General features: G+C 44.2%; 1 protein-coding gene and 1 pseudogene across 1 annotated transcript; both read right to left on the bottom strand.

Annotated features, from left to right (window-relative positions):
• TFR2 (transferrin receptor 2) lies at positions 1-25,708 on the bottom strand. Its single transcript, XM_069063132.1, has 18 exons — positions 25,676-25,708; positions 24,379-24,625; positions 23,837-24,014; positions 7,205-7,345; positions 6,974-7,085; positions 6,596-6,718; positions 5,959-6,078; positions 5,601-5,740; positions 5,090-5,253; positions 4,107-4,226; positions 3,725-3,807; positions 3,573-3,636; positions 3,414-3,481; positions 3,096-3,172; positions 2,834-2,918; positions 2,433-2,660; positions 2,053-2,193; positions 1-561 (listed from the first exon to the last, which is right to left on the bottom strand). The coding sequence occupies exons 1-18, from the start codon at positions 25,706-25,708 to the stop codon at positions 289-291; spliced, it is 2,397 nt and encodes a 798-aa protein (XP_068919233.1). The 3' UTR covers positions 1-288.
• On the bottom strand, positions 8,412-12,937 carry LOC138142224 (heterogeneous nuclear ribonucleoprotein U pseudogene; annotated as a pseudogene).
• Positions 25,709-26,001: the final 293 nt, after the last annotated feature.

The following is a 26,001-nucleotide window of genomic DNA, read 5'->3' as shown; positions in this document are numbered from 1 at the left end:
AAGAATGATTGGGCAGATACTGCTCTCTAACAGTATGATCATCACATTAAGAGGAATGTAACTGTTTCCTCTTACTTTACATACAGAGATGTCCATTTAAAAGGAAGGGGGCAAAATAAGAATTGGAATCAGCAGCTAGTTGGCAGGCTAGCACCCTGAAATTTAATGGAAAAGGATGTGTAAGAGGAGGAGACTCTGTGAAGGATCTAGAGAGGAAAAAGGTGAGAAAATGGGTGGTCCTGAGAAAAAGGGAGATATACAAAGCTGGGTGCTATGACTTCTCCATCTTCAGAAGTTGTTGTCGATGTTCCAGACATCTCCACTGAGGGCATTAGCTGCTCCCTGAAGAGTCCAGGTGAGTAGAGCCAGCTGGCGGCGTAAGTGGCCCTCTTCAAAATGAGGTCTTGAATATCTTAGGGAGCCATCCCCAGCCCCCTTGCCCCTCAGCAGTTGCAGGTGCTCAAGTAAGGCCCCCAGAGTGTGATCCCCTTGACCCAGGAAGATATGACGAAATGGGTAGATTGCTGGAGACACATACTGGGATAGGAAGTAGAATTCTACCTGCCACAAGGGTCATAGGGAGTGGTCAGAGAGGAAAGAGAGGATCGCTTTTCTTCTTGAGCCCTACTTTGACCACCCATCCATACCACAGTTTCAGTCTCCCTCAGGCACCCCCAATCATTTCCCCTTTGCCTAGTTTTCCCACTCCCTCCAGTGCTCCTTCCTGATTCCCCACAGTCCTTTATGCTTTCCCAAGTTCCTTAGCCTGCCTTCTCCTGCTTTTTTGCTGGTAGGGTTTAGATCTGGAAACAACAATTGATCATCTAGCCCAATTCTTTTTTTTTTTCCAGATGACAAAGCCAGAGATGTTACACAATTTGCCCAATGCCAAGTACTTCTCACCTCCCCACTTGATTCTATAATTATCCTGATCCTCTACCCCACTTTCTTCACTAACACTTCCCAATTCCATCTAATCTCCCCCAATCCTTTAATGATCTGAGCTTTAGGTGGCAAACCTATCCCTCAGCAACTGCCTCAGTTCTCTTTCCAGCCACACAAGCCTTTCCCTCCCATCTCAATTCACTCTTCCTAACTCTCTCCTTATCCCTGCACAGGTAATCTGGGGTTTATGCTCTCAGTGGCATCATAGGTAGCATTCTAGTGAGAAGTCATTGATAGCAAACAGCCAGGGAAGAGACTGGATCCCTCTCTCTTGCATCATCAATTCCTTCCTGCTCCATTGTCTCCTTCCCCTTTCTACAAGTATTCTCAGGTCTTCCTTTAGCCTAAAAACACAGAATAACAAATCCTTGCCTATGTTTGCTGAATCCTTCAAGCTTTATTTCATTCATCTTGTGGTGAAACATCTAGAAGGAGTCTGAGTAGTGTATCCTGGATGGCTTTATTTCCTAATTACCTACTCACAGCTCAGCCCTCATCAGTCTTCTATCACTGAGTGACAGATGACCTCAATTCCTAAATCCAGTGGTCTTTTCTCATTCCTTATCCTCTTTGAACTCTTTAGCATTGGCTTCTTTGGCATTATTCTCCCCTGATTCTCTTCTTCTTTAATTATCCTTCTGCCTAAGTGTAGGTGTCTTTCCCTGGTCCTTTTCCCCAGTATTCTCTCTCCTTTTGTAATTTAATCCTAGTCCAAATCTGGGTAACTCAATACTTCAATCCTTGACCCTCTTCTCCCTTAGTGATCCCAGTTGGGAGAGGAGAAAGATGAGTGGATAGGAAAAGAGGGGAGATGAAAGGAACTGGAGAAAGGAGATGGGAAAGGAGAGGGAAGACAAAAGCAAGGAACAAGACAGGTAAGTGGGGGTGGGTGGGATTGGAGCTAGATACAGGAAAGAGAATGAAGATAGGGAAAGGTCAGAGGAAGAGCCTTGGGATGTAAGACTCAAAAAGCAGAGAAGAGAAGCAATAATAGCAAAAGCTGTTGAGGAATAAGGTTTCTTCATATTACTAACTGGAGTGGCTAGGGTTGGGGTTGCCCTATGGCAGTAGTTATAAGGATAAGGCTGACATGTGAATCTGACTCACTCTCATGATTCGGACATTGTACATTCGCATCAGTCTCTCGTTGCTCTCCTCTGAGCTGTAGATCTCCTTCTGTAGCTTCTCAGCTGACCGGATATAGTCACCTCGTGCTGAGTATATCCACTGTAGGGTCAGGCCCCGAGCCTAGAGAGTAAAAAGGGGCTAAGGATAGTGCCAGGGTGCCAAGGAAGAAAGTAGGAAGCATAATTTGGGGGCTTTAGGGAATAGAGAAGTTAAAGGCTGTAGCTCAGGACACAGGTTCAGAGAAATGAAGGGAGATAGGAGTGGAGGCAGAACTAAGTCCTAAACGGACTGAAGTTTGGAATATAGTATTCAGGGAAGAAATCTCAACCCTGTCTAGGGACTGATACCCAGGTTCTAACCTTGAGATCCCCAGAGAACTCATTGAGTCTGCCAATGTGCTTCAAGATGACATCACCATAGCAGCCAAAGTCTAAGGGTAGCAGATGATCATGGCTGAGCCGGATGAGTAGTTGGCCCACCACCATGGCCACAGCTCGGGCCACAGCTGGCAGCCGCCCTTGTAATGCTCCATGCAGATTCTTATAAGTATCTTCTTTGGTGTTCAGGAAGGGGTAGGGTGAGCCCTTCTGATGACGAAAGATAGAAAAGAATAAGGTCTATAACAGCTAGGGATAGAGAAGTAAGGGTAGAGTTTGGGGATGGGACAATGTGTCTAGGCTATGGAATGGTGGGTAAGGTTGGAATTATGGAGTTGTGACAAAGGGGACATATTTGTAGGTGGGGGTGGGATGAGGCTTACATCAGTGAATGAGAATTCAATGGCAGGGACCCCTCCAAAGGCAGTGAAGGAGTAAGCACTGCTGTCCATAGTCAGGGGCCGGATCCTAAGGATGGGAGGTATGGCCAAGAGTAGCCAAGAGTGGAGAACAATTCCGTGCTCAGATATCTCATATCCCAGGAGGATACCAGCACCACCATTACCACCAAGATCTGTCCCTCTCCCTCCCTTCCCTTTCCATGACAGACTTGGACATCCCATCCCTTGGAAGTCTGTCACTTACACCTCAGCCTCCCAGCTCTGGCCTTGAACCACCACCTGATCATAGAGAGTTTGACCACTATGGTTGGGAGAATCCACCTAGATCAGGAGAGGATAGAAGAAAAGATCTCAATGATCAGGCTTCAACTAGACTTCTGATTCCTCTGGTTTTTTTTCCCTGGATCCTACTTTTGATCTCTCTAGCCTCTATGGCATTAGGCAAGTCACTTCTCAATTCTGGGTCCCAGTTTTCTCTATGAAAGGGAAGGGTTGAATGATGTGCTTTAAGTTTCCTGTCAGTTCTGACAATCTATGGATCTTTGTCTTCTTAGGACCTCACCTGCTTTAGGATGCTTTCAATGAGGCTGATGAGAAGAGGGCTGGTTTTTGCATGAAATTGGTCATCCCCTGAGGAGAGAGGTGGAGATGGGAACACAATTAGGTTTAGGCCTCAAGTCCTAATTCCTCTTCCACAGGAAAACTTAAGATCTCAGCTCACCAAGCACAGCATTGTCCAGGCTCACATATACAACAGCTTTGAGGTGCAACATAGTAAGGTAGCCCTGAAGGAATAGAGAAAACTAAGGACAAGCCCACTACCACCCCCAGGACCACCCCCATCCCAAACTCTCTTCATTTCTGGCCCATCACCTCCAGCCATTCAGTGGCTCCCACATTCCCAAAGTCACCACCATCCCAGCTGACAAAAAGCAGACTTCGTCGAGGCCGAAAACCTGATGAATGGGAAGGAAGGGAGTGAGGAAGAGTAATTGCCTTTCTCATCCTTATTTCACTGGCCACCTCTAGAGTTGTTATCACCTTGTCCTGCTTTCAGTACTTCACATGCTCCCAGGTACCTTCAGTCTCCTCTTCTAACCCCTGGTTTGGAATCTTCAACTTCTTTCTCCCCAATCCTTCCTTGGGCCAGATCCCAAGCCCTCTTTCTTCCCCCACTCCTGTCCTTGGACCTCTTCAAATATTGGTCCCTTATTACCTCTCATTCCTGATCCTAGTATCTTGGCTGTAGCCTTACCATTCCTCATCATGGCAGAGAAGGTGCGCACCAGCTCCAGCAGGATGGCTGTACCCACAGCAGACTTGGCTGCCCCTGGACCCCAGGCATCTCTCTGGGCCCCAATGACAATGTAATGATCTGGGACAAGGAGAAAGAGTAAACATGTGGAGTAAGGGTGCTGGAACTAAATCTTTAATGGTGCCTAGAAAAGAATTGATTTTTCTCAGTTCTCCTCCATGTGGCACATTAGACACACACACACACACACAGATATACAGAAAGGGGAAGAGCAGTGGTGGTTCTAAACTCTTTTTTGGGGACCAACTTCAAACAGAGGGAGAGAGAGACTTTGGAAGCTGACATGTAAGAGAAGTTAGCTTCTTAACATGAGTGACTCCAGTTTTGTGGGAAGGGGGAGGAATTTCTCCTTGAATGGGATCAAGACCTATCTCTTTGTGGACCTGTGATCTCACCTCACTACCATCTAAAGATCCATTCTTGTGTGTTTCTCTTATATTAAAAACTGTATAAATCCTCTAACTTCTTTTTGCCTTCTGCTGGGGAAAACTGAGTTTAGTCATTTGTGATGGTCTTTTATGTAAGCAGAGTTTGGTGGGAAGGGGAGAAGATGGAAGCTTGGAGTAACTCTCCCCAATTTAAAGGATAGTCACCAGGAAAGCAACTTTGTCCTGACCTATATACTCATATACTAGCAATATGTAGTGGGACAGATAAATATAATTCTATTCTGGTAGCCCTTTGGGAGACTGAGGAAAAGAGTGCCCAGCCTTGCTGTGCTCTGGAGTTTGTCTCTCTCCCTTCCACTCTCCTGTGGGCTTTCCTTCTCTCCTCATAGATAGTCTAGACTTCAGATTATACCAGTGCTTTCCTAAGAACATCTGTTTAGATAATCCATTTGGACATTATATCTTACACAGGCAGCACATATATCTTATACATAAAATAGAAGTGGAGCCTAAACCAAAGCCCACATCTCCTACCAGGTTCTGAGCGACCCTCAATGCAGCCGAAGATGCTGATAATGGGAGTTGAGGTTCGATGGTTGTTGACAACAAGGCGCAAAGTTGGCCCAGGGCCCAGCCGGTATGGAATGTCAGAGAGAGTCCCTTTCCATTCTTGGGGGGCCTCAGGGCCTGACTGCTTCCTAGGAGCAGGAACTAAGTCAGGGAGGCAAGGCAGCTCTACAGCAGGCTCAGGGAAATAACAGGGTTGAGGGAAAAGGTCACAGAGACTTTGCCCCTAGGATCTGGAGGTCAAGAGGGGGCAGAGAGGCACAGAAAAAGTAAAGAGATAGAGAGGGAAGATGAGGGAAAGAGGTAAATGGAGATGACAGCCAGAGATAAAGGGATAGAAGGAAAAGGAAAAGGGGAGCATGGGACTGAGAAGAAGAAAAGAATGGAAAAGACGATCCTTTTTTTATCTTTGGAGATTAGCATACTTGTGACCAAGCAGAACTCCAGGTTTTTTCCCTCCCTACCTTCCGCTACTCACCCCAGCAGCTGGGCAGTGATGTTGGCACTGATGGGCTGTACTGGGATACTAGGGAGGCCAGAGGATTCCACAGGTGGGAACTGGGTTTGATTAAAGGAGGGGAAGCCAGGAGTATAGGGGTCCCCTGTTCCCAAGTGAACCTGTTAGGGAAGTTGGGGCATAGCTGGAAAGGATAGAAACAGATCAGGGCATCATCCCTATCCTTAGCTCCCTGTTCCCATTCCCCACCCAGTCCTCCTACATGAACCATAGAGTCTAGGTAGCATTGGATTTGGCCTCATGCCTGGTCTTCCTTTCTGAAGGTGTCAGGGTCCTGGAAAGCAAAAAAGACCCTTTGATTCCCAGGTACCTGACTCACATGTCCATACACAGCTGTGTGGTTAGACAGCCTCAGCTTCTTGTGGGGGTCCGGATAGATGTCAGCAGGGTCTGGGTAGATGAGGACACCCAGAGCCCCAAAGGCCTCAGCATTTGATACCTGGTGTAGGAATCAGGCCACATCATTCTACTGAATCTACCTGAAACCTACTTCCTAGTTCTCAGACCCTCCTGAATCCTTGCTACACCTCCATGTTTTCCATTTCTGAACCCCAAGAATCCACATCCTGTTTCCTGTACTCCCCATGCTTATTGTTTCTCTAAAATCCATTTCCAATTTCATTATAATGGTTCCTACTTCCCTAACAGACACTACTTCCCTGTTTCTTCATAAGTTATTTCCTCTTTTTAAAGAGTTTTTTTTATTCCTTCTGTTCCCTTGCATTGCCTATTTCCTAAGTTCACACAGCTGCTGAGTGACAGTCAAAACTTGAACCTAGGTCGATTGACTCCAAGCCCAAGGCTCTTTCCTATTTCTTTCCACTGCCTTTCTATGATAAGAGCTCTAATTCTAGCAGACTTGTTGGGAGGGAGTGGAAACTGATAGGATTGTGTTTTGCTCTTCCCAATTACTCTCCTCCCTCTTCAGCCTCTACTCTCCTAGGGAGGTCCCTCACCTTTTCAGCAAAGCTCACATGTCCTATTCGCACCAATAGTAGGTGCCCCTTGGGGTCCAAATTCTTCTCTTTGAGAGCTTCCATATCCTTCAGTCGCCCATAGTTAGCATAGATGAGTCCTCCCTACAGAATCCAGCAAGAAAGACAGTGACCAAGTCAATAGACTGCTCCCCCCCCCCCCCCCCCACTCCGAGCCTGGCTCCAGGTAAGGAATAGAAGGGTGTAGAAATGGAGGGCAGTACCTCTGGGGTCAAAAGGAGCCAAGGGGAACCAGGAGAGGCGTAGACAGTCTGGGGGACTGTCTGGATCTGTGGGAACTAAAGGGATGTGATAGGTAGGGCTGGGAAGGGACATCTGGGCCCCAGGAAATCTCCTTACAACAGCACTGCCTTTGGCACTGTAGGGACAATAGACATCAGGATCCTCCAACTGTAACTCTCTCAAAACATTGCCAGACCCATCTACCCAGTGCAGTGTGTTTGGCCAGACCCTGTGGTGGGAGAAAAGTCAGGAATCTTCTCAGCCTTCACCCTCTGTCTAGTTGCCATTGTCCCACCAGACCATACTCTCAGAGCAGAGCCTATCAGGCCTAACACCACCCGAACTCACGGGTCAGGGAACTGTAGCCCCACATAATGAGTGTCCATCCACACATGGTCTAGCTTCTGCTGGGAGAACATATCTCGAATCTGGTGAGATAAAGTAGTCATTCCAGGGGAACCTGAGGATCGCTCCAGAAGGCTGATGGTCCTGTTTGGGGAGAAAAAGGGGCTGGAGGGCAGGATACTTGAATTCTGGGAGAGGACTGATCACCCAGGGGTTAGATATCTGCCCCTTACAAAGAAATGTGGGTTCTTTTTTCTTAAATCATTCCCTTTCTAATTTCCACTAGCTCCTTTTCTTTTGCCATCAAATATTCTCAGGTCTCCTCAGTCCCCAAAACGAAATTTCCCTTCATCCATTGGTTCTCCCATAATACCAGCATGTATCATTTACTTCTCTATCTACCACTCAACAAAGACTGCTCCTCCAATGCTCATGTCTCCCAAATCTACATTTCCCAAGTCCTTCCAGTCCTGTACCTCTAACTAACTGCTAGATATCCTCTGGATATCCCACAAGTTCCTCAAATTGAACATGCCTTGAAACCTCCTCTTGAGTTCCCTCTTCTGTTAATACTTATCATACTTTCTTGTGCTTAAAACTTAAATCTTTTTGTGTATGTGTGTGTGGGTGGAGTAGGGGGGAAGGTTCCAAACCTGGGATTTCTTTGGTGTGGAGAAATCCATCCACTGATACAGATCAGCAACTCCTATGTAATTTATAGTCTCAGAGAGTTGTCACCAACTTCTGTTACTTGTGTTTAAACCCTCAGTTTTTGACACATTGTCATAAGAATCATTCACATTTGTATATTACTTTAAGGCTTATAAAGCACCTTTCTCACAGCAAACCATGAGATATATTGCAAGTACTATTTCTACTTCATCAATGGGTAAGTAAGAATAAGAGAAGGGCCTCAGAGATCACCTAGGTCAACTTTCTACCCAGTGCAGAGGATCATTCCACAACTTCTCTGGTGAATGGGCTGCCCCACCTTTGCCATAATAGAAACGTCACTACTCCACAGTGAAATCAACCCATCCTGTTGTTGCACAGCTCTCATTGTTAAGAAGCTTGTCCTTCTATTGGGCCCAAAGCTGCCTTCCTATAACTTCCACTGTTTCAGCCCTCTGAAGGCAGGAAGGAAATAAGCATTATTAAGAATCTATGAGCTGGGCACGATACAAATATTATCTTATTTGGCAAGTGCTGGTATTATACCTTTTTTTTTTTTTTTACAAAGCAACATTTTACTTTTGTTGTAGTAAAAAAAAAAAGAAGTCACATTTTACAGATAAAATGTAGAACCCTGAAATACTGACTGACACATTCTCTGACCTGAGAATGCTGAGGTTCTCTTACGATTCACTTTAAAACTGCAATTAAAAATGTACAAAAAAAGGAAAGAAAAAAAATCAACCCACAAAGCTTCTAAAAAAGGAACCTGCAGGTACTTCCTCTTGTGGAATGTTTAAAAAGTTAGACTACTAAAGAACAGTCGACTTTTTGTGAAGGTTTTGGAGAAATATGTATCAGTTCGTTTTTATTTGGGTATTTAATAATATCCTTGGTGATAATGCTGACTCCATGGCTTCTGACCCCAGAATTGACCCTGCTGCCTCTGGTTGTAACCCTGAGATTGATTTTTGTAGACACGATCGTTTCCTGAGCCTCTGAAGTTCTGGTTGTAGTTCCCTCTATTGGACATTCCACCTCTATTGTAGTTGCCTCTGTTTGAATAACCACCTCTGCTGAGAAAGACTGGGCCAGTTGGATTGGATAACCAGTTGGATAACCAATTCCTCCACTTCCTTCTTCTCCACCACCACGCTATGGCATATTTCCCCTTCTATTATAACCACCACGATATCCAGGAGCACCTCCTCTGAAGTTTTCACCATGCATGTTAAATCCTCCACGACCTCTATTAAACTGGTTTTTGCCACTCTTATTCATATTGCTCCTCTTAGAGCCAGCATTCTGTTTCTTTTCTGGAGGAAGAGATTTTTTTACTTTCTTCTTTATTGCTCCAAAAGCTTTTGGGCTTCTTCTTTCTGCAGCTCTACATAGGTTATCTCATCAGAACATTCAGCTACCTCTGGCAGTGTAAAGTTCCCTTTCATTTTGAGAACTGCATGTTCTGGGAGATCCTTCCCCTCCACCTCTGCCTTCTTCTGTGTTTTTTGCTTGTAGTCTTCATCTTTTGGGCAAACTACTACAGCTTTTCGCTGAAAGCCTGCAAACAGGCACATTTTTCTCCTCTGGGCAGCTGCAGACACATTTGTCTGATCCAGAATGAAGTTCTGCTTCTTATGAGCAGCTATTTCAATGAATTTTCCAAGACTCTGTGGGGCTCTTTGCAACAGTGTTCAATTTTCCAGCATCAGCCATCTGTCTCTTAAAGCCTGCCACTATAATTTTATCCATAATAGTGTTTGTTCCAAGAATGTTGTATTTACCAGGATTTTCTGCTGCATGCTTAGTAACCCAGGTAGTTTTTCCTGCTCCTGGCAAGCCAATCATCATCACAACTTCACAATCTTTCTTCTCATCTGGTTCTTTCATCCCTCTAACACGATCATCTAATGAGACATTCTGGATGAAAGTATATTCTTCAGGTATTGGGAAATATGGCTCTTTCTTCTGACCAAAATTAATTTCAACTGCACAGTTACGGCAGAGAACATGAGGGAATAGAGGCTGCCCAGCAAGAACCTCCTTGTTAATTTTGAAAGCAACACCAAGATCTTGTCCATTCTTTGCATAGGAAAGCTCCACTTCTTCACCTTCAAAATTAGCAAAACAGGAAATCACATCATTTTCATCAAACTTGTCTCCATAGTCTTCAGTCTCACAGTTGCATGTTTTTATTCCTTTTAGAGAATACCCATAAAAAATTCTTCACCAAGTAATATTGCACTGGTTGCAAGTGACCAGCCAATCCGTACTTCATGTATATCAATATCTTTTGTATATAAATACCTCACTGCGATCTTCTATGTAACCTTCATCTCAAAGCAAACTTTGCCTTTTGAAACTCCTTAAGAAGCTGTTCCTCCAGCCCAAAGGAAAGCAAAACTCTCCATAGTAAGTGAAGAAGCGCTGAGACGGTCTCTTGAGATTTTAAAATGCAGATCACGATTGTTAAGTATCAAGACAAACCACTGTGTGATCAAAGTGTTCATCTTCCTCTTCAACCCGTGGCTGAGGAGATTTAGCTCTGCTGTACTTGTTTTCTTCAATGTCCTCAAAACAGCCCCGGCCAGGATCTTCATGTTGTCTTTTAACACCTCTCTTTTTGTCTCCACCTTTCTGTTCTGTTTTGCCATCTCTCGCCGCCGGAGCCCCGGGGCGGCCGCCGCCTCTGCCGCCTCCCGCCTGCTGCTGGGTCCGTCTCGCTGCCGAGGGAGGCGCCACCGTCACGGCAGACGGCGAGGTGGGGCCGCCGCTCTTCCCCGCAGCCTCCCTGGCCGCCCCGCGCTGCTGCTGAGGCTGCTGTTGCTGCGGCGTAGTCGGCGGTTGTGACTGCTGCTCCCTGTGTCCGTTCTCGTCTCCCGAGCCCACTTCCTCCTCCTCGTCCCCGAGCTCGTCCTCCCCTTTCTGGAAGCCCTGGTCGTCGCCGTTTTCGTCCTCCGAGGAGCCGCCCGCCTCCTCCTCGTCCATTGGGCCCGAATCAGCCGCCCCCGCGGCCCCATTTTCTTCCCCTAGCTCCATCTGGTCGCCATCCAGGGCCGCGATCCCGTCCTCCTCCTCCTCTTCCTCGTCGGCCGAGGTCGCGGCCTCCTGCTCGAGGCCTGCTCCCGAGGGCTGCGTGTGTGAGCGCCCAGCGGAATCTCCGCCCAGGCCAAGGCTGCCATTCCTGGGCTCCAAGGTGGGGCGGCCTCCGGAGGCCTCTTCGTCTAGCGGGGCCTGGAGCCGTTCCATGAGCTCAGCCTTGAGGCCCTTGTGATAGAAGCGCCGCTTCTTGAGCTCCTCCTTTAGCCCCGACACCTTCAGCTTTTTCACGTTCACTGAAGAACTCATCGTGAGGGCCCCAATTCACCTCTTGGCGCTGACACTGCGACTCGGATCCGCTCACACAGCCACTGGCGATGGCTGCTGCGGCTGCTCCTCACCCCAGCCGGAGGCTGCGGCTGTGGCTGTGGCTGGAGGGGGCTTGTTGCTGCAGAGCAGACCCGCCTGGAGTCCAATGGCGCCAATACCATTCACCAAGTTCGCGAGAGCTGGTATTATACCTATTTTACAGAAAAGGAAACTGAGGCAAAGTGACTTGCACAGAGTCACATAGCTAGTGAGGTGGATTTGAATTTAAGACTTCCTGACTGCAGGCCTGGTACTCTACCCATTGTGCCACATAGCTGCCATGGGATTATGAGTCAAGAGTTCTAGTCCTGGCTGTGCCACTAACTTGACTGAACTTTTCTCCTCTCATGGGATGCAGACCTGGGCTGGTGTATCTCCCAGCTTTTTACCCCTCAGCAGCTGGGGCAATGCTCCTGCTATCATGCTGGCCCAGCCTTGCCCGTGGGGAAAAGTTAGAAGGGATGGCAGCTTGGGATGGCAATGAAACCATGGACAAGGGTTCCTGACTGATGATGTGCAAAGTGCCCAAATCCAAAACAGGTCAGGAAGGCACTGGAGACTACATCTTCCCTATGATGGAGTAGGCTTGACTTGGAAACAATAGTTCATGAACTGTCTTTACCATATCCCATTGTGCTCCCCAGACCTCCAGAAAATCTAACCTCTAGAGCACTACAGTATAGAGATGACTGGTTTTGGGGTCTGGAGATCAGGGTTCAATTCTTAGTGCTGCAGTCTACCAGCAGCTTAGCTCCCACTCCATGCAAATCACCTAAAAGCAGCTGGTGGAGACAGGGCCTGGAGTCAGGAGGACCTGAGTTCAGATATGGATTCTGATTCTTGCTAGCTATGTGACCCTGGGTAAGTCACTTACACCTCTGTCTGCTTCAGTTTCCTCAACTATAAGATGGGGATAATAATAATACCTACTTTAAATCAAATGATATAATATTTGTAAAATGCTTAGCATAGTATTGGACACATCATAAAGTGCTTGATAAATGCTGTTTCCTTACTTCCTTTTTCTTTTCCTTCTTCTTGAGGGAGTAAATTCCCTTTCTCTTTGAAGTCTTCATGTGAAAGCTGGAAGATTACTAGCTATAGTAATCAGAGGGTATTCTCTATGAGGTCTAGGGTGGATCAGATGATCTAAGAAGCCTCTTTGACCTCTGAGATTCCATTATTATTCTCTGATATTGGAGCCCAGGGCTCTATCCCAATCACATTGTAGAAAGGGCATTGAATATAAAGTGAGGAGACTTCATTTCAAATCCTGCTCAAACACTTTTACTACCTATATGACCTATGGAACCTTGAGTAATTTATCTTTAGATTTCTGGGCTTCATTTTCTTCCCTTTTATAAAGAAGGGTACATCAAGCCAAAATGGTTATCTGAACAGAGGCAGGCAGCCCAGCTCCCACATGCCTACTCCAAACCTAAAAATCATATCAAGACAGCATGATAAAAAAAAAAAATTCAATAAGGAGCTCCAATAAGTGACTTCTTCTACTCCAAACCTGCACAAAAATTCAGCTACAAGCCCCGTGGGCAATAGGAGAGGAGGACACCATTAAAGGTAACTCCTGTGTAAGTAAACAAGACATCCTTTCAATCCCCCAGGCTCAGAACCTAGGTGTCTTCCTCAACTCTTCACCCTCTATCATCTCCGTATCCAACCTGTTGCCAAGACCTATTGATTTTACCTTTGTAACATCTCTCATATATGCCTTTTTTTCTCTTCTCCTCTGAGATACCCTGATACAGGCCTTTATCACCCCCCACTTGAACTACTGCAATAGTCCTCTGGCTGGTCTGCCTGCCTTTCATTCATCTTACTCCATTTCGGCCCATCCTCCACTCAGCTGTCAGTGATCTTAGATCACTAGTCTGACCATGGCACTTCCTCCTACTCAATAAACTCAGGATAGAGAGATGTAAAATCCTCTTTTTGCCCCTCAACCTTCTCCCCCTCCCAGTCTACCCCACCCACCACTCCATACTCTGCATTCCAGTGATTTGTTGTTCAGTCATTTTAACTGTGGCTAACTTTCCTTCTCCCGCTCATTTTTATAGATGAGGAAACTGAAGCTAACAGGGTTAAGTGACTTGCCCAGGGTCACACAGATAGTAAGTGTCTGAGGCCAGATTTGAACTCAGGAAGAAGAGATTTCTTTACTTCAAGCCTGGCACTCTCCACTGTGCCACCAATGATACTGGTCTTCTTACTGTTCCACAACCAAAAAATCCCATCTTCTAACTTTTTCATTAGACATCTCCCATGCCAGGAATGGTCTCCCTCCTGATCTCTACCTCTTGGTCTCTTTCAAATTTCATGTTGAACAGGAAGCCTTTCCTGATCACCCTTAAGTCTAGAAGAAAGAGGAGAGTTAAAGAAATATATTTGTATAGAAAGGAGGAAGAAGGGGGTAGAACATGAAGTTTCTCATAATTGAGATAAGAATAATATGAGAAGAAGAATGTATGAACATGGAGGAAGGGTTAAGGGGAGAGTGGGCATCAGATAAACCTCACTCTTATCTGAACTTGATAAAAGAGGGTTGAACACATCATACACAAAAAAAGTTAGCATAAACTATATCAAATTCATTAGAAACAGGTGGGTACTGGGAGGGAGAAGTTAAGAGGAAGAATCATACCAGTGAGGGAATAATTTCAAGCCATACAAACTTCTTGCATCAATGGAGCTTGGCTGGAGAAATTATAATATATTGTTGTAATGGAATATTATTATATTGCAAGAAATGACAAGATAGTTTAAGAGGATTCTGGGAAGTATGAACTGATGTGGAGTAAAGTGAGCAGAACCAGGGGAGCATTTTATACAAGGGCAGCCATATTGAAAAGAAAAACAACTTTGAAAGCTCAGAGAACTCTTTCAGATCAATGACCAATCTCCAGAGGACATATGATGAAGCAAGTTCCAGTCTTCCTGACGGAAGGGTAAAGGACCAGAGGTGGTGAAAGAGACACAGTTTCTTTGGATATGATTTTTGTGTTAATTAATTTTGCTTAACTATGTGTATTTGTTACAAGGTTCAGGTTTTTAAAAATTTCTCTCTTTTTAATTAGGAGGGCAGTAGGGTCAGGAATAGTGATGGGGGGGGACAACATTTTTTTAAATGTCCAGAAAAGAACAAAAGGGAGTTCAGAAGGAAGCACAAACCAGCAAGATAGTTTTGAAAATAAAGGTGTTGGGTGCATTATATGCTTTATTTAAAAAAAAAACAAGCAATATGAAATGTAGATTCACAGTTTCCCATACTTTTTGTACCCTGTGTATATGGAAATGCTCTTTTTTTTCTTTCTCTTTTACTCTTATTGTATTTGTTTTTGGTTTAGAATAAAAAAAATTAAGCATAAAAAAACAAACAAGATGGAGATCGTTGTACTAGATGACAGGTTCTATCTGGTTCCAAATCCCATAGTTGCTTTCTATAATCCCAGGGGAGAACTATGGTGGTATTTAAAATGCAGTCAAGTTCATATATTCATCTCATCCCCAGCCCAGAGCATGAATCTATGTGTGTGTGCACAGTGTTGGTCAGTGTGAGGAGTGACAGACAGCTTTCCTTAAAGGAACAAAATTCTAGCTTTTTTCAGTCTTTCTATTGCTTGAATTTATTTAGCACATCCTAATATGATCCTTGAGTGCCAGATTTTCTGCTTTCATGAGGAAGACTTTCTGTTGTTTTGCCTTCTATCCCTTGAGTCTTCCAGAGCTCCCCAATATGATAGGCAGGTTAGGTGGACCTGGAGTCAGAAAGACCTAAGTTCAAATTCAGCCACAGACACAGATGTTTTATCTGTGTGACCCTGGGTAGGTCACTTAACCCTGTCTGCCTCAGTTTCCTCATCTGTAAAATAATCCATTTTGTGAGGCTCAAAAAAGATATTTGAAAAGGGATTAGAAAGCCATAAAGCATTATATAAATGCTAGCTATTACTATTATAGGGCAGCTAGGTGGCCCAGTGGATAGAGTGCCAGGCCTGGAGTCAGGAATATTCATCTTCCTGAGTTCAGAATCCAGCCTCAGACACTTAGTAACTCTGTCAGCCTCAATTTACTCATCTGTAAAGTGAGCTAGAGAAGGAAATGGCAAACCACTTCAATATCTTTGTCAAGAAAATCCCAAATGGGGTCATGAAGAGTCTGAAACTACTGAACAATATCATATCAATTACATATTGAAATAATTATGGTATTGAATTATATCACTCTGCTTCTGGATTCCCATGATTTTCTGAATGGTTTCTTCATTTCCTGGGGCTGTTCAATGTTCATGGGCATTGAGGTGTAGTTAAAAGAGTATAGAACTGAGTTCAAGTCTGGATCTACCACTTAATAACAGTGAGTGTGACCTTTGTTAGGCATGTCATTTAACCTCTGGTTTCTCAGTTTTCTCACTTAAAAATGAGAAGAGCTTATCCAATCTCTTTCATAGGGTTGTTAGTAGGAAAATGCCTTATAAATCTTAAAAATCTGTGTAGAAATATAACATTTTATATCCTTTAGCTAAGGCTCTCCTGGTGCCAGTATTTGTCAGTGCCAGTGATGTACCAGTGCCAGTGTTTACATCATCATCGTCATCATGATGTCAATAGACTCTAGTCTCTCCTGTCTCCCATCCTCCACGTAACCACCAAAGTGATATTCCTAAACAACAGGCCAGTGGCTCCCTATTATCTCTTGGAACAAATACAGACTCCTCTGTTTGGCATTTAAAACCCTTTACCACCTGACTCTGACTCCTTCATGAACTCAACAGCCCAGTCAAACTATCCTTCCTGCTGTTCCTTACATATACCATTACTCACCTTTGCAGAGGTTGATCCTCCATGCCTGGGAAGTCCTAAAGTACATGGAAACTATTGCTATCACAGCGGCCCCCAGCCCCAAGTCTTGTCTATGTTAAACATCTCTAGTTTATTCTTCTTGACTCATCTCATAAGGGTTCATTCTCAAGGTATATGTGGAATGAACATCATTGTCACCTTAATATCTTTACATCTTTACATGAAATCTCCTGAAGATGCTATTATCCCAAATTCAACATGTCCAAAATGGAACTCTTCACCTTTTCCTGCAAAGCAAGTGTCCCTCCCAAATACTTCATTTCTGTTCATGTTAACTGCCCTTTTTCTAGTCTCCCTGACTACAAATCTAGGAGTTACATTGGATTCTTTCCTCTCCTTCATCCATTTTATCCAATCCAAGTTGTTACCAACTCTTATCATGCTACTCTTTCACATATCTTTAGTACTCATCCTCTCCTTTCCACTTCTTCTGAAAATACCTTAGCTCAGGTCCTCATCACCTTGCCCCTGGGCCACTGTCATAACTTGGAATTACAGCGGGTCTTACAGTCTCTGGGTTCTTTCCAGTCTTTCTGTGTTAGCTTCTCTTTTCTATAAGTATTCAGTTTCTATATTACAGGTGGGAGAGAGAGGAGAAAACCTCAGACATATACTCATCAATCGGTCCCAATTTCATCACTGCCATGCACAATGATAATCTGACCATGCTCTGGCCAGTCCCAGGCTCTTCCACCTCTTCTGGTAGATGGACACAGGTTGACCAGGGCCTCTTCCAGAAACTATTCTCTTCACAAGTACACACACACACACACACACACACACACACACACACACACGCTAGACAATCTGTCCTGCCCTGGCTGGGGGCAGAATAAAAATAGATAAACAGAATTTCCAGAAGCCAGGATGGCAGAACAAGCTGTAAATCACTGTAGCCCTCCCATATCTACCTGAAAATAATCAAACAACCATAAAATAGCACCCCAGAACAAATCCTGGAACAGTGAAGTCAGCAGAAAGACAGGGTGGAGCATTCTTTTAGCCTGGGAGACTTGGAGGATCAGCAAAAAAGGTCCATTTCAGGTAAAAGGGGAGCCCGTTCTAGGACAGGAAGAGTACCAGCAAGTCAGCAGCAAGCCCCACCTCAGCAAAGCAGTGGGAGATCCTGAGCCTCAGTGCAGCGGAGTAGGCAAACACTGCCAATACTTGGATCCCCAAGTGCCTTAGCATAGCCAAGGGAGCCAACAGACTTCAGCTGTGAGACCCACTTTGTGCTTCAGTGCAGGCCCCAGCAGGCAGCTGTCCTGCAGTGGCCAGATTTCCAAATGCTTCAGTGTTGCCCCTGCTGAGTGTCCTACAGTAACTGGACCTCTGTGTGTTTCAGTGCAGCTCCAGCTGGAGGATGCTCCAGGGGCCAGATCTCCACGTGCTTCAGTGTAGTCCCAGGGAAATGCAGAAAAACCCCACCTGGCCTCAGCACATGACAGACACTACTATTAGGACCCCAGCTCATCACCAGCTAAGATGCCAGACCCCTACAGCTTCTGGCAACAACAACCAACCCCAAACCCTACCCCACCCCTGAAGCACAGCACCAGGACACAAGGATCCCCCATGGGCCTCAGGGCAATATCAGTACAACACCAGGTAAATAGCCAGGGCCTGCAGTACTAGCACAAGAAGCCTGAGACAGTGGCTCTTCTGCCCTTGGAGCAAAGCTCAAATGAAAAAGAAAAGAAAAAAGGCCAAAAAGGAACAGGGGGGATGAGTAGAAAAACAACAACCAAAAAAAAGAATCTGACCATAGAAAGTTATTATAGTGACAGAGACCAAGACACAACTCAGAAGAAGACAACAATGTCAAAACACCTATGGTCAAAACCCTAAAGAAAAACAGGAAGTCCTCTCAAGCCCAGAAAGAACTCATGAAAGAGCTCAAAAGGAGCTTAAAAATCATAAAAGAGAGAAAAAAAAGGGAATGAGAGTGATGCAAGAGAATTATGAAAAAAAGACTCAACAGCTTAGAAAACTGCTTGCTTAAAAAATAGAATTGGCCAAATGGAAAGGAGATACAAAAATCTATAAAGAAGCCAAATGGAAAAGAAAGTACAAAAGCTAATTGAGGAAAACAACACCTTAAAAGTTAGAATTGGGCAAGTAGAAGCTAATGACTCTATGAGACAGTATGAATTAATCAAACAAATTCAAAATAATGAAAAAATAGAAGAAAATGTAAAATACCTCATGGAAAAATCAACTGACCTGGAAAATTGATCCAGGAGAGGCAATATCAGAATCATTGGGCTACCTGAAGGCCATAATAAAAAAGAAGACCTGGACAGCATCTTTCAAGAAATTATCAAGGAAAACTTCCCTGATGTCATGAAACCAGAGGAAAAACAGGCATTGAAAGAATCCACTGATCACCTCAAGAAAGAGATCCCAAAAGGAATATTATGGCCAAATTTCAGAACTATCAGGTCAAGGAAAAAATACTGCAAGTAGACATAAAGAATTTAAATATTGGGGAGTCATAATCAGGATCATAGGGGACTCAGCAGCTGCAACATTAATGGATTAGAGGTCATGGAACATGATATTCCAGAGGGCAAAGGAGCTAGGACTACAATCAAGAATCACTTAACAGGCAACATGAAGCATACTACATCAAGGAAAATAAAAGATCATTCAATGAAATAAGAGGATTTCAAGCCTTCATAAGGAGAAGACCAGAAGAACTAAACCAAAAATTTGACCTCCAATATCAAAACCCAAGAGAAGCATAAACAGGTAAAAAGGAAGGAGGTAGGAGGAAAGCCAGAAGGGATTCAGTAGAATTAAACTGTTTACATCCCTACATGGGAAGATGACACTTGTAACTCTTAAAAATTGTATCACTAACAGTACAGATAAAGGGAATAAACATAGACAAAGAGTATGGGTATAAGGTATATTTGAAGGAATGACATTAATTGACAAAAAAAATGACATTAAAAATAAGAAATAACATTAAAAAATAAGAATGACATTAAAAACATTTTTAGGGGCGGCTAGGTGACTCAGTGAATAGAGCAGCAGCCCTGGAGTCAGGAGGACCTGAGTTCAAATCCGGCCTCAGACACTTAACACAAAAAAACAAGCCAAGTGACCATTGGCAAGTCACTTAACCCCAATTGCCCTCCAAAAAATAAAAAAAAAAATTACTTTTTAAAAAATCACATTAAAAAATAAGAAAAGAAGAGTAAAATGGGTGCAGAAGGAAGGGAGAGGTAGAATGGGGTAAATCATCTCACATGAAGAAGAAAGCCCTATTACAATGGAAGGGAAGATGGGAGGGGGGCAATGGGCATTGCTTGAACCTTACTCTCATCAGTATTGGTTCAAAGAGGGAATAATATACACAATCAGATGAATGTAGAAATCTATCTTACCTGACAGGGAGGTAGGAGGGGAGGAGATTAAATAAAGGGGAGGAGGGGAGGTGGGAATCGACAGAAGGGAAGGCAGATCAGGGGAGGTAGTAGACAGAGGCAAAACATTGGTGTTGTGGGAAAGGGTAAAAGGAAAAAGGACAAACAGGAAGAAGAATGGGACAGAGGGAAATACACAGGTAGTAATCATAACGGTGAATGGGATGAACTCTCACATAGAAGAGGATAAGTGAATCAAAAACCAGTATCCTACAATATATTGCTTGCAAGAAATATACTTGAAGCAGAGAGACACACACAGTAAAGGAAAACCTGGAAAGACTTGTACAAACTGATGCAAAGTGAAATGCGCAGAACCAGAAAAACATTACACAGTATCAGAAACATCATGTGAGGATCAACTATGAATGACTCAGCTTTTCTCAGCAACACAATGATCCAAGATAAGTACAAAGGACTCACAAAGGAAAATACTATCCATATCCAAATAAAGAACTGATGGGGGGCAGCTAGGTGGTACAGTGAATGGTACAGCACTGGCCCTGAAATCAGGAGGACCTGAGTTCAAACCTGGCCTCAGACACTTGACACTTAACTAGCTGTATGACTTTGGGCAAGTCACTTAACCCCAATTGCCTTGCCTCCCCCCTCCAAAAAATTTTATATTTAAAAAAAAAAAAAGAACTGATGGACTCTGAATGCAGATTGAAGCTTATTTTTTACTTTATTCTTTCTCATGATTTTTTTTAACTTTAAATCTGTTTCTTCATCCACATCTGTGATGAATATGGAACTATGTTTTACATGATAGCATATGTATAAACTATATCAAACTACCTACCATTTTCAGAAGAGAGGAAGGGATGGGGGAAAGGAAAAAAACTTGTAATTCAAAACCTTGTAAAAATGAATGCGAAAAATGTTCTTAATCTGGAATTGTGGGGAAAAAAATAAAATACTATTAAAAAAAAGAAAATAAACAGGAAGGAAATCTCTAAGTAACTACAGGCTGAAAACATGCTACTTGTCAAACCCCAAAGTAGTTATAGTATAAGACTCAGACTGTCACTTTAGTAAGAGGGGCCTTGATCATATATCCTATTGTGATGTGATTAAATTATTCTATGATTAGAATTAAAAGAGACCTTAGAAGTCAAAGTATCATCCTCACCTGATGTATAAATCTATGACTTTCCTAACAAAAAGTCATCTAGTCTCTATTTAATTACTTGTAGGGATGAGGAATTTACCACTTCCCAGAGCATTCCATCCTACTTTTGAACGGTGCTAATTATTAGGATTTCCTTACATTGGGCCAAAATCTGCTACCCCACAGCTTCTAATTCTTCCTTCTGGTGTCAAGCAAGAGAAACCCTATCCTTCTTTTAAGAAACGTTTCAAATATTTGATGACAGGTATTACAGGTGAGGCAGTACAGCACTATGGGAAGATAGCTAGCTGATTTTGGAGTCAGGAAGACTTGCATTCAAGTCCTACCTTGGGCACATAATGGCAGTGAAATCCTGGATAAGTCACTTACCCACTTGGTGCCTTAAATGATTCTATAACTTGAAGAGTAGGTCCAGATCTACATTAGTAGAGGGACTTTCCTTATTGGGAGTTCCTTATACCAGTGAAATTGTAGTTCTCTCCCTATCTCCTCCTACTCTTCCCTTCCTGCTGCGTTCTTGGCCCTGTACTGTTGAGCAATTTTGCTGTGACTTGGACAAAGTCACAGATGGCACATTTGTCATATCTGTAAATGATACCAAATTGCGAGGTATAGCTGATGTGCTGGTTGATTAAAATCAGGATTCACAAAGATCTACAGATTAGAGCACTAGGTGAAATCTAATAAGATGAAATTCAGTAGGGATCAATGTAAAGCATTACCATTTGGTTCAGATATCAGCTTCACAAGAACAAGATGGAAGAGCTACAGTTAGACAGCAATCTGTCTGAAAAAAAAGATCAGGGAGTTTTAGTAGCCTACAAACAGAGGGGTGTTGGAGCCAGCTCTAACTGGCTTGCTAGATTGTTAAATTTTCAGTGTGAGTATTTGTACTTCAGAAATCAACAAACACTACAAAGCAGAGTTTGATTTATTGTTTTACTGATTATTTGAGGAAATGATGGAGAAAATATTAATGATGCAGACACACACACACACAAATACACACACTGTCCCCAGAGAGCTAGATGTTAAGCATCTACCAGCATGCGCTGCCTACCAACCGTCTACGGAGTCAGTAGTGTGAGATGGAAGTCAAAAAAACTAGTATGATTTTAGATCATTGGCTGGAAAGGGCCTCAAAGGCCATCTATACGCGCTCAAAACTAATAGATACTAGAGGGAAGATTTTCAAGTGAAAACCTGAGCCCAAAACCAAGGCCCATTCCACTGTACCACAAGAGTTCTCACAGTTGGGGGAGGACCCTGATCAGCTGGAGAGAATCCAGAAGTCGCCAGATAGGTTAATGAGTCCATATTTCTGGGGTCAGCTGAAGGAACTGGGAATATTTTGGGAAGAAAGGATAGCTAACTTCAGGTATCTGAAAGGTTGTCATGTGGATAAGAGATGAGAAGTGTCCTGTATGGTCCTGGAGGGCAAGACCAGGAATGAACAGGTGGCAGTTGCAAAGAAGTTAGAAAGCCTCATATCAGGAAAATCTTTCTTATGATTAAAACTGTGAAAATGTAGAATAGGCTGCCTCAGGAGGTGTTGAACTTCCAGTCATTAGAGATTTTCAATCAGAGGTCAGATGGCAGCTGAAGTATGTTATACTTTCTTGCCTAAGATCCTTATAATGTCCAGAGTCCTTAGCTATCTGTGAAAGGATCAATATCTCCCAGGATTACCCTATTCTTTCCATGTAGGCTGTGCCAATTATTTCCCTAAAAGACAAAGAAGCTGTCCCCAAGACAAGAGTGGCATGGGGGCTAAAGCCCAAGGCCTTGCTTTTGACACAGCTTCCTGGTCTCCTCAGGTTGGGTTGATATGCTTTCCTGGAAACCTAAGGACATAAAAAGGACTGATCCTCTTGGAAGTTTCCTAAAGCCTTGTAAGTCACCAGACCCTCCTCTACTGATCAGATCCATTTCACTAGGAAGGCAAGAGTGGCCACATCTACCCAAGCTAACTGCTATGTTCATGTCAAACAGCCTTTCTATGCTATGGATAAGTCAACCTATTTATGTAATTGTTGAATGACCTGTGAGTGTTTCATTTCATTTCATCTGAGCTAAACTAGCAGGGAACCAGCCTGAGTGGGGTTCAGCCCACACCTATACTCAAGGCTTTCTGTGATAGGGCTCCAACCTTCCTTTCCAGTCTTGTCTTCAATTGTCCACCTATGTAAATCTTACACTCCAACCAAACTGACCCACACAGTTGTTTGAACACAACTTACTGAGTCCTGTTATGTTCTTATGATCACCCTCTTATCACTTCTGTTGTTCAGCCTCCTCTCTCTTTCCAAATCCCTGCCCTGATTTCATCTTTCATGAAGCCTTCATCAACCACTCCAGCTCTCAGACCGTTCCTGCCTCTTATCCCCTAGCACACTTCCTTTCTGTATTTAGCTCCTATCATTTGCTGTCTTATATTATTCATTACCCATTTCCTATGTGTACATGCTTTAGCTCTCATTAACTGACTGTAAGCTTTATGAAGGCAGGTAAAGAGCTTCCCAGTGTTGTGAGATCACAATGAAATATCTGTAAAGTGCTTCACAAACCTTAAAGTGCTGTGTAAATACTAGTCATTATGATCACTATCATCATTGTCCACACCTGAGTTATAATTTGGATTTTTCTTCATTTGGAGGCAAAATTAGTGTGTGTGTGTGTGTGTGTGTGTGTGTGTGTGTGTTACCCAGGGTGGGACCTCGAACACAGATGCAGTCAAGAGGGAAGGGGAGCAGCCTAGCTTTCACTGCCAGGGGAGTTTCCAGTGGGCAATGGGGAGCCATTTTATTTCATGAAGATAGTAGTCATCTGGGGGAAGAAGCACTATACTCTCTAGCTATTAGAGCTCTGAGGCAAGTTATATACTGTTTGCATCTTTGTAGCACTACCTCAGTGCATTGTACAGAAATGTTTCTTAGTGAACATTAACTGAGGGGAGGGAAAGTGGCTGCCTAGATATCAAAGAACTGAAGTTGAGAGTCAGGAACCATGGGTCTGGAGAAAAAGATATCTGAGTCTCCAGTTAGGAGGAGGAGTGCAATATTCTGAAGTGCTTGTTTGAAGTTTGAAGTGCTGAAAAGCCAATCCTGAGTCTTACCTGATAGAACTTTTCAGTTGCTCCTCATCCAAGTATTTGTGGAACATATCCCAAAGGTCAGCCCAGTATAGGGTAGAGCCACTGGTGTCTGGGTTCAGTTCTTCATCACTCACTTCTGACACAGGGTCCTTACAAGACTGGCAAGAACCCCGAAAGGCAATGTAGCCCAGGAGGAAAGCTGGGATAAGGAAAGCCAAGTGATTGACTTTCCTCTAATGCTTCCTCTCCTTTTCCCTCCTCTCCCAGAACTTGAGCTCCTGCCATTTCCCATCTACTTGGCCTCCCTCTAGGACCATGTTCTTCCTTCCTTCATTCTACCCCTCTGAGACTGAGGCATTCAAGAAACTAGCTCTACCTCACGACCACTCACCCCCAATTTGTTCAACCCTTCATCACTCTGCCTCTTCCACTTCAGGACTTCCAGCCTTTCTCAAATCTCAGACATCTTCCTCACTGGGTCCTCCACTTAATCTCCAGGCCCTCCTCTCACCTCCCAAGCTCATCCCGGTCCCATGGTTGGGAGGCAGGGAATTTGTTCTTACCCACAGTAAAGACCAAGAGATTGATGAGTATAAGGTGGGTGATTATCTTGGGGATCAGATTCTGCCTCCCAGGTTCCCCCTGCTTTTGCCCCTGTTGGTTGGTGGTCTGTAGCTCCATATCCATGATGATAGCAGCTGGGTCTTCTCCTTCGTCCTCTTGCTTTTCATCTTCCTCCAATCGTTTTCTCTGGTCTTCTTCTGCTTGTTTGTAGATGGTATAGGAATGGTGGGAGGACAGCTCTTGATGCTGGGATCAGAGGGACCCTGAGGTCAGTAGAGGGCTAGTGGGACAGAAACTCATGGAAAAGCCCTTGGGGAATTGAGGGAGGGAAGGATGTTTGATGAGAAGAGAGGTAGATGGGGGGCAGGACATTGGAATGGGAGAGGATAGAGGATGGAGAGACAGGTAGATGATATAAGAGAGGGAGATGGGAGAAGACTGTAGAAGAAATGGAGGGAATAGGCTGGGGAAGGAGAGGGGTAGAGGATGATAGGGTTGTGTGTGGTTTGTCCTTTGTTTCTGAAGAGGACCATGACATTAGGAAGATGATGCCATGACTTGCAGTTGAAATGTATTTGAGTAAGAGCTGTGCAAAGTCACTAGCCTTACTTTCTCTTCCAGAGCCACCTGGGTCCAGTGGCCAGATATAGATCAGGACAATTGGAGACAGCCCAGCAGATAACAGGGAGAAGTGTGAGGGTGAGACTGGGTAAAGACATGGAATTGAGGAACAACAAAGCAATGGGAAGGATAGAGAGAAAAGATAGGACGGGGAAATGGGGGAGCTATTGTACTAGCTTGCATGCCTGTGGGGGTTGGAGGATAAAGGAGGAAACCGGTTCCTTCGCTTTTTCCACCATTACAGCTGAGCTCAAGGTCTATCTCTTCCTAGGGACCTTACCACCTTCAAAACTCTTTCTCCCCTCTCCCTAGTTTTGCACTGTCTCATTACTATGCAGCCTAGCCCTAGCCCTTCCTAGTCCTTATCTTTCATTGGCTGGCCTCTAGAATCGTCTTTTATTATGAACAAATGCCCTTACTTATCTTCCCCTCCCTGTTCCATTTTCTGGAACTCACTGAAACCTAGCTTTCTTAAGATACTCTAGCTCACAGCTATCAGGAGTTCTAGAGAAGACAGATGCTCAGAAAGAGACAGGAAGTACTAGGGGAAGAAGATGACAACTAGGGGTGAGGTGTTCTTCAACCCAGCATGGGGATGCAGATTGTGTCAGGTGGTGGGACAGGGTGAGTTTGGGTTGAGGAATAGTGTTTCCCTCCAGCTTCCAAAAGTCTTACCGCTTTCAGGAAGAAACCCCGAGCCCATTCCATTCGTCTGGTGTCTCCTCAGTGCTGGGCCTGAGGACAGGCCCTCAGGTCCCCTTAGGCCTAGCAGCTAGGTCCTCTTTGCAGGAAAGCAATTTGCTGGGCTTCCTCCCCAACTTTCTGGTTGTTTTCAAAATGTCTAGTCTCTTTAGGACCCACCTTCCCCCTGGGTCCCTGGGGAATGAACTGAGTTTGGGGGGGAGGGGGCGGAAGGGAGAATAAGTCATAAATATCAGGGAACTCCACCCCTCTCTCCTCCCACCACCACTCCACCCCTTCTCTGCAGTAAAATCAATTTT

This window comes from Petaurus breviceps, unplaced genomic scaffold (assembly GCF_028583685.1).
Source record: "Petaurus breviceps papuanus isolate PSGF00001 unplaced genomic scaffold, PetGlider_PUasm1.0 90537, whole genome shotgun sequence".
Lineage (NCBI taxonomy): Eukaryota > Metazoa > Chordata > Mammalia > Diprotodontia > Petauridae > Petaurus > Petaurus breviceps.
This window is presented reverse-complemented; position numbering and strand designations above follow the sequence as displayed.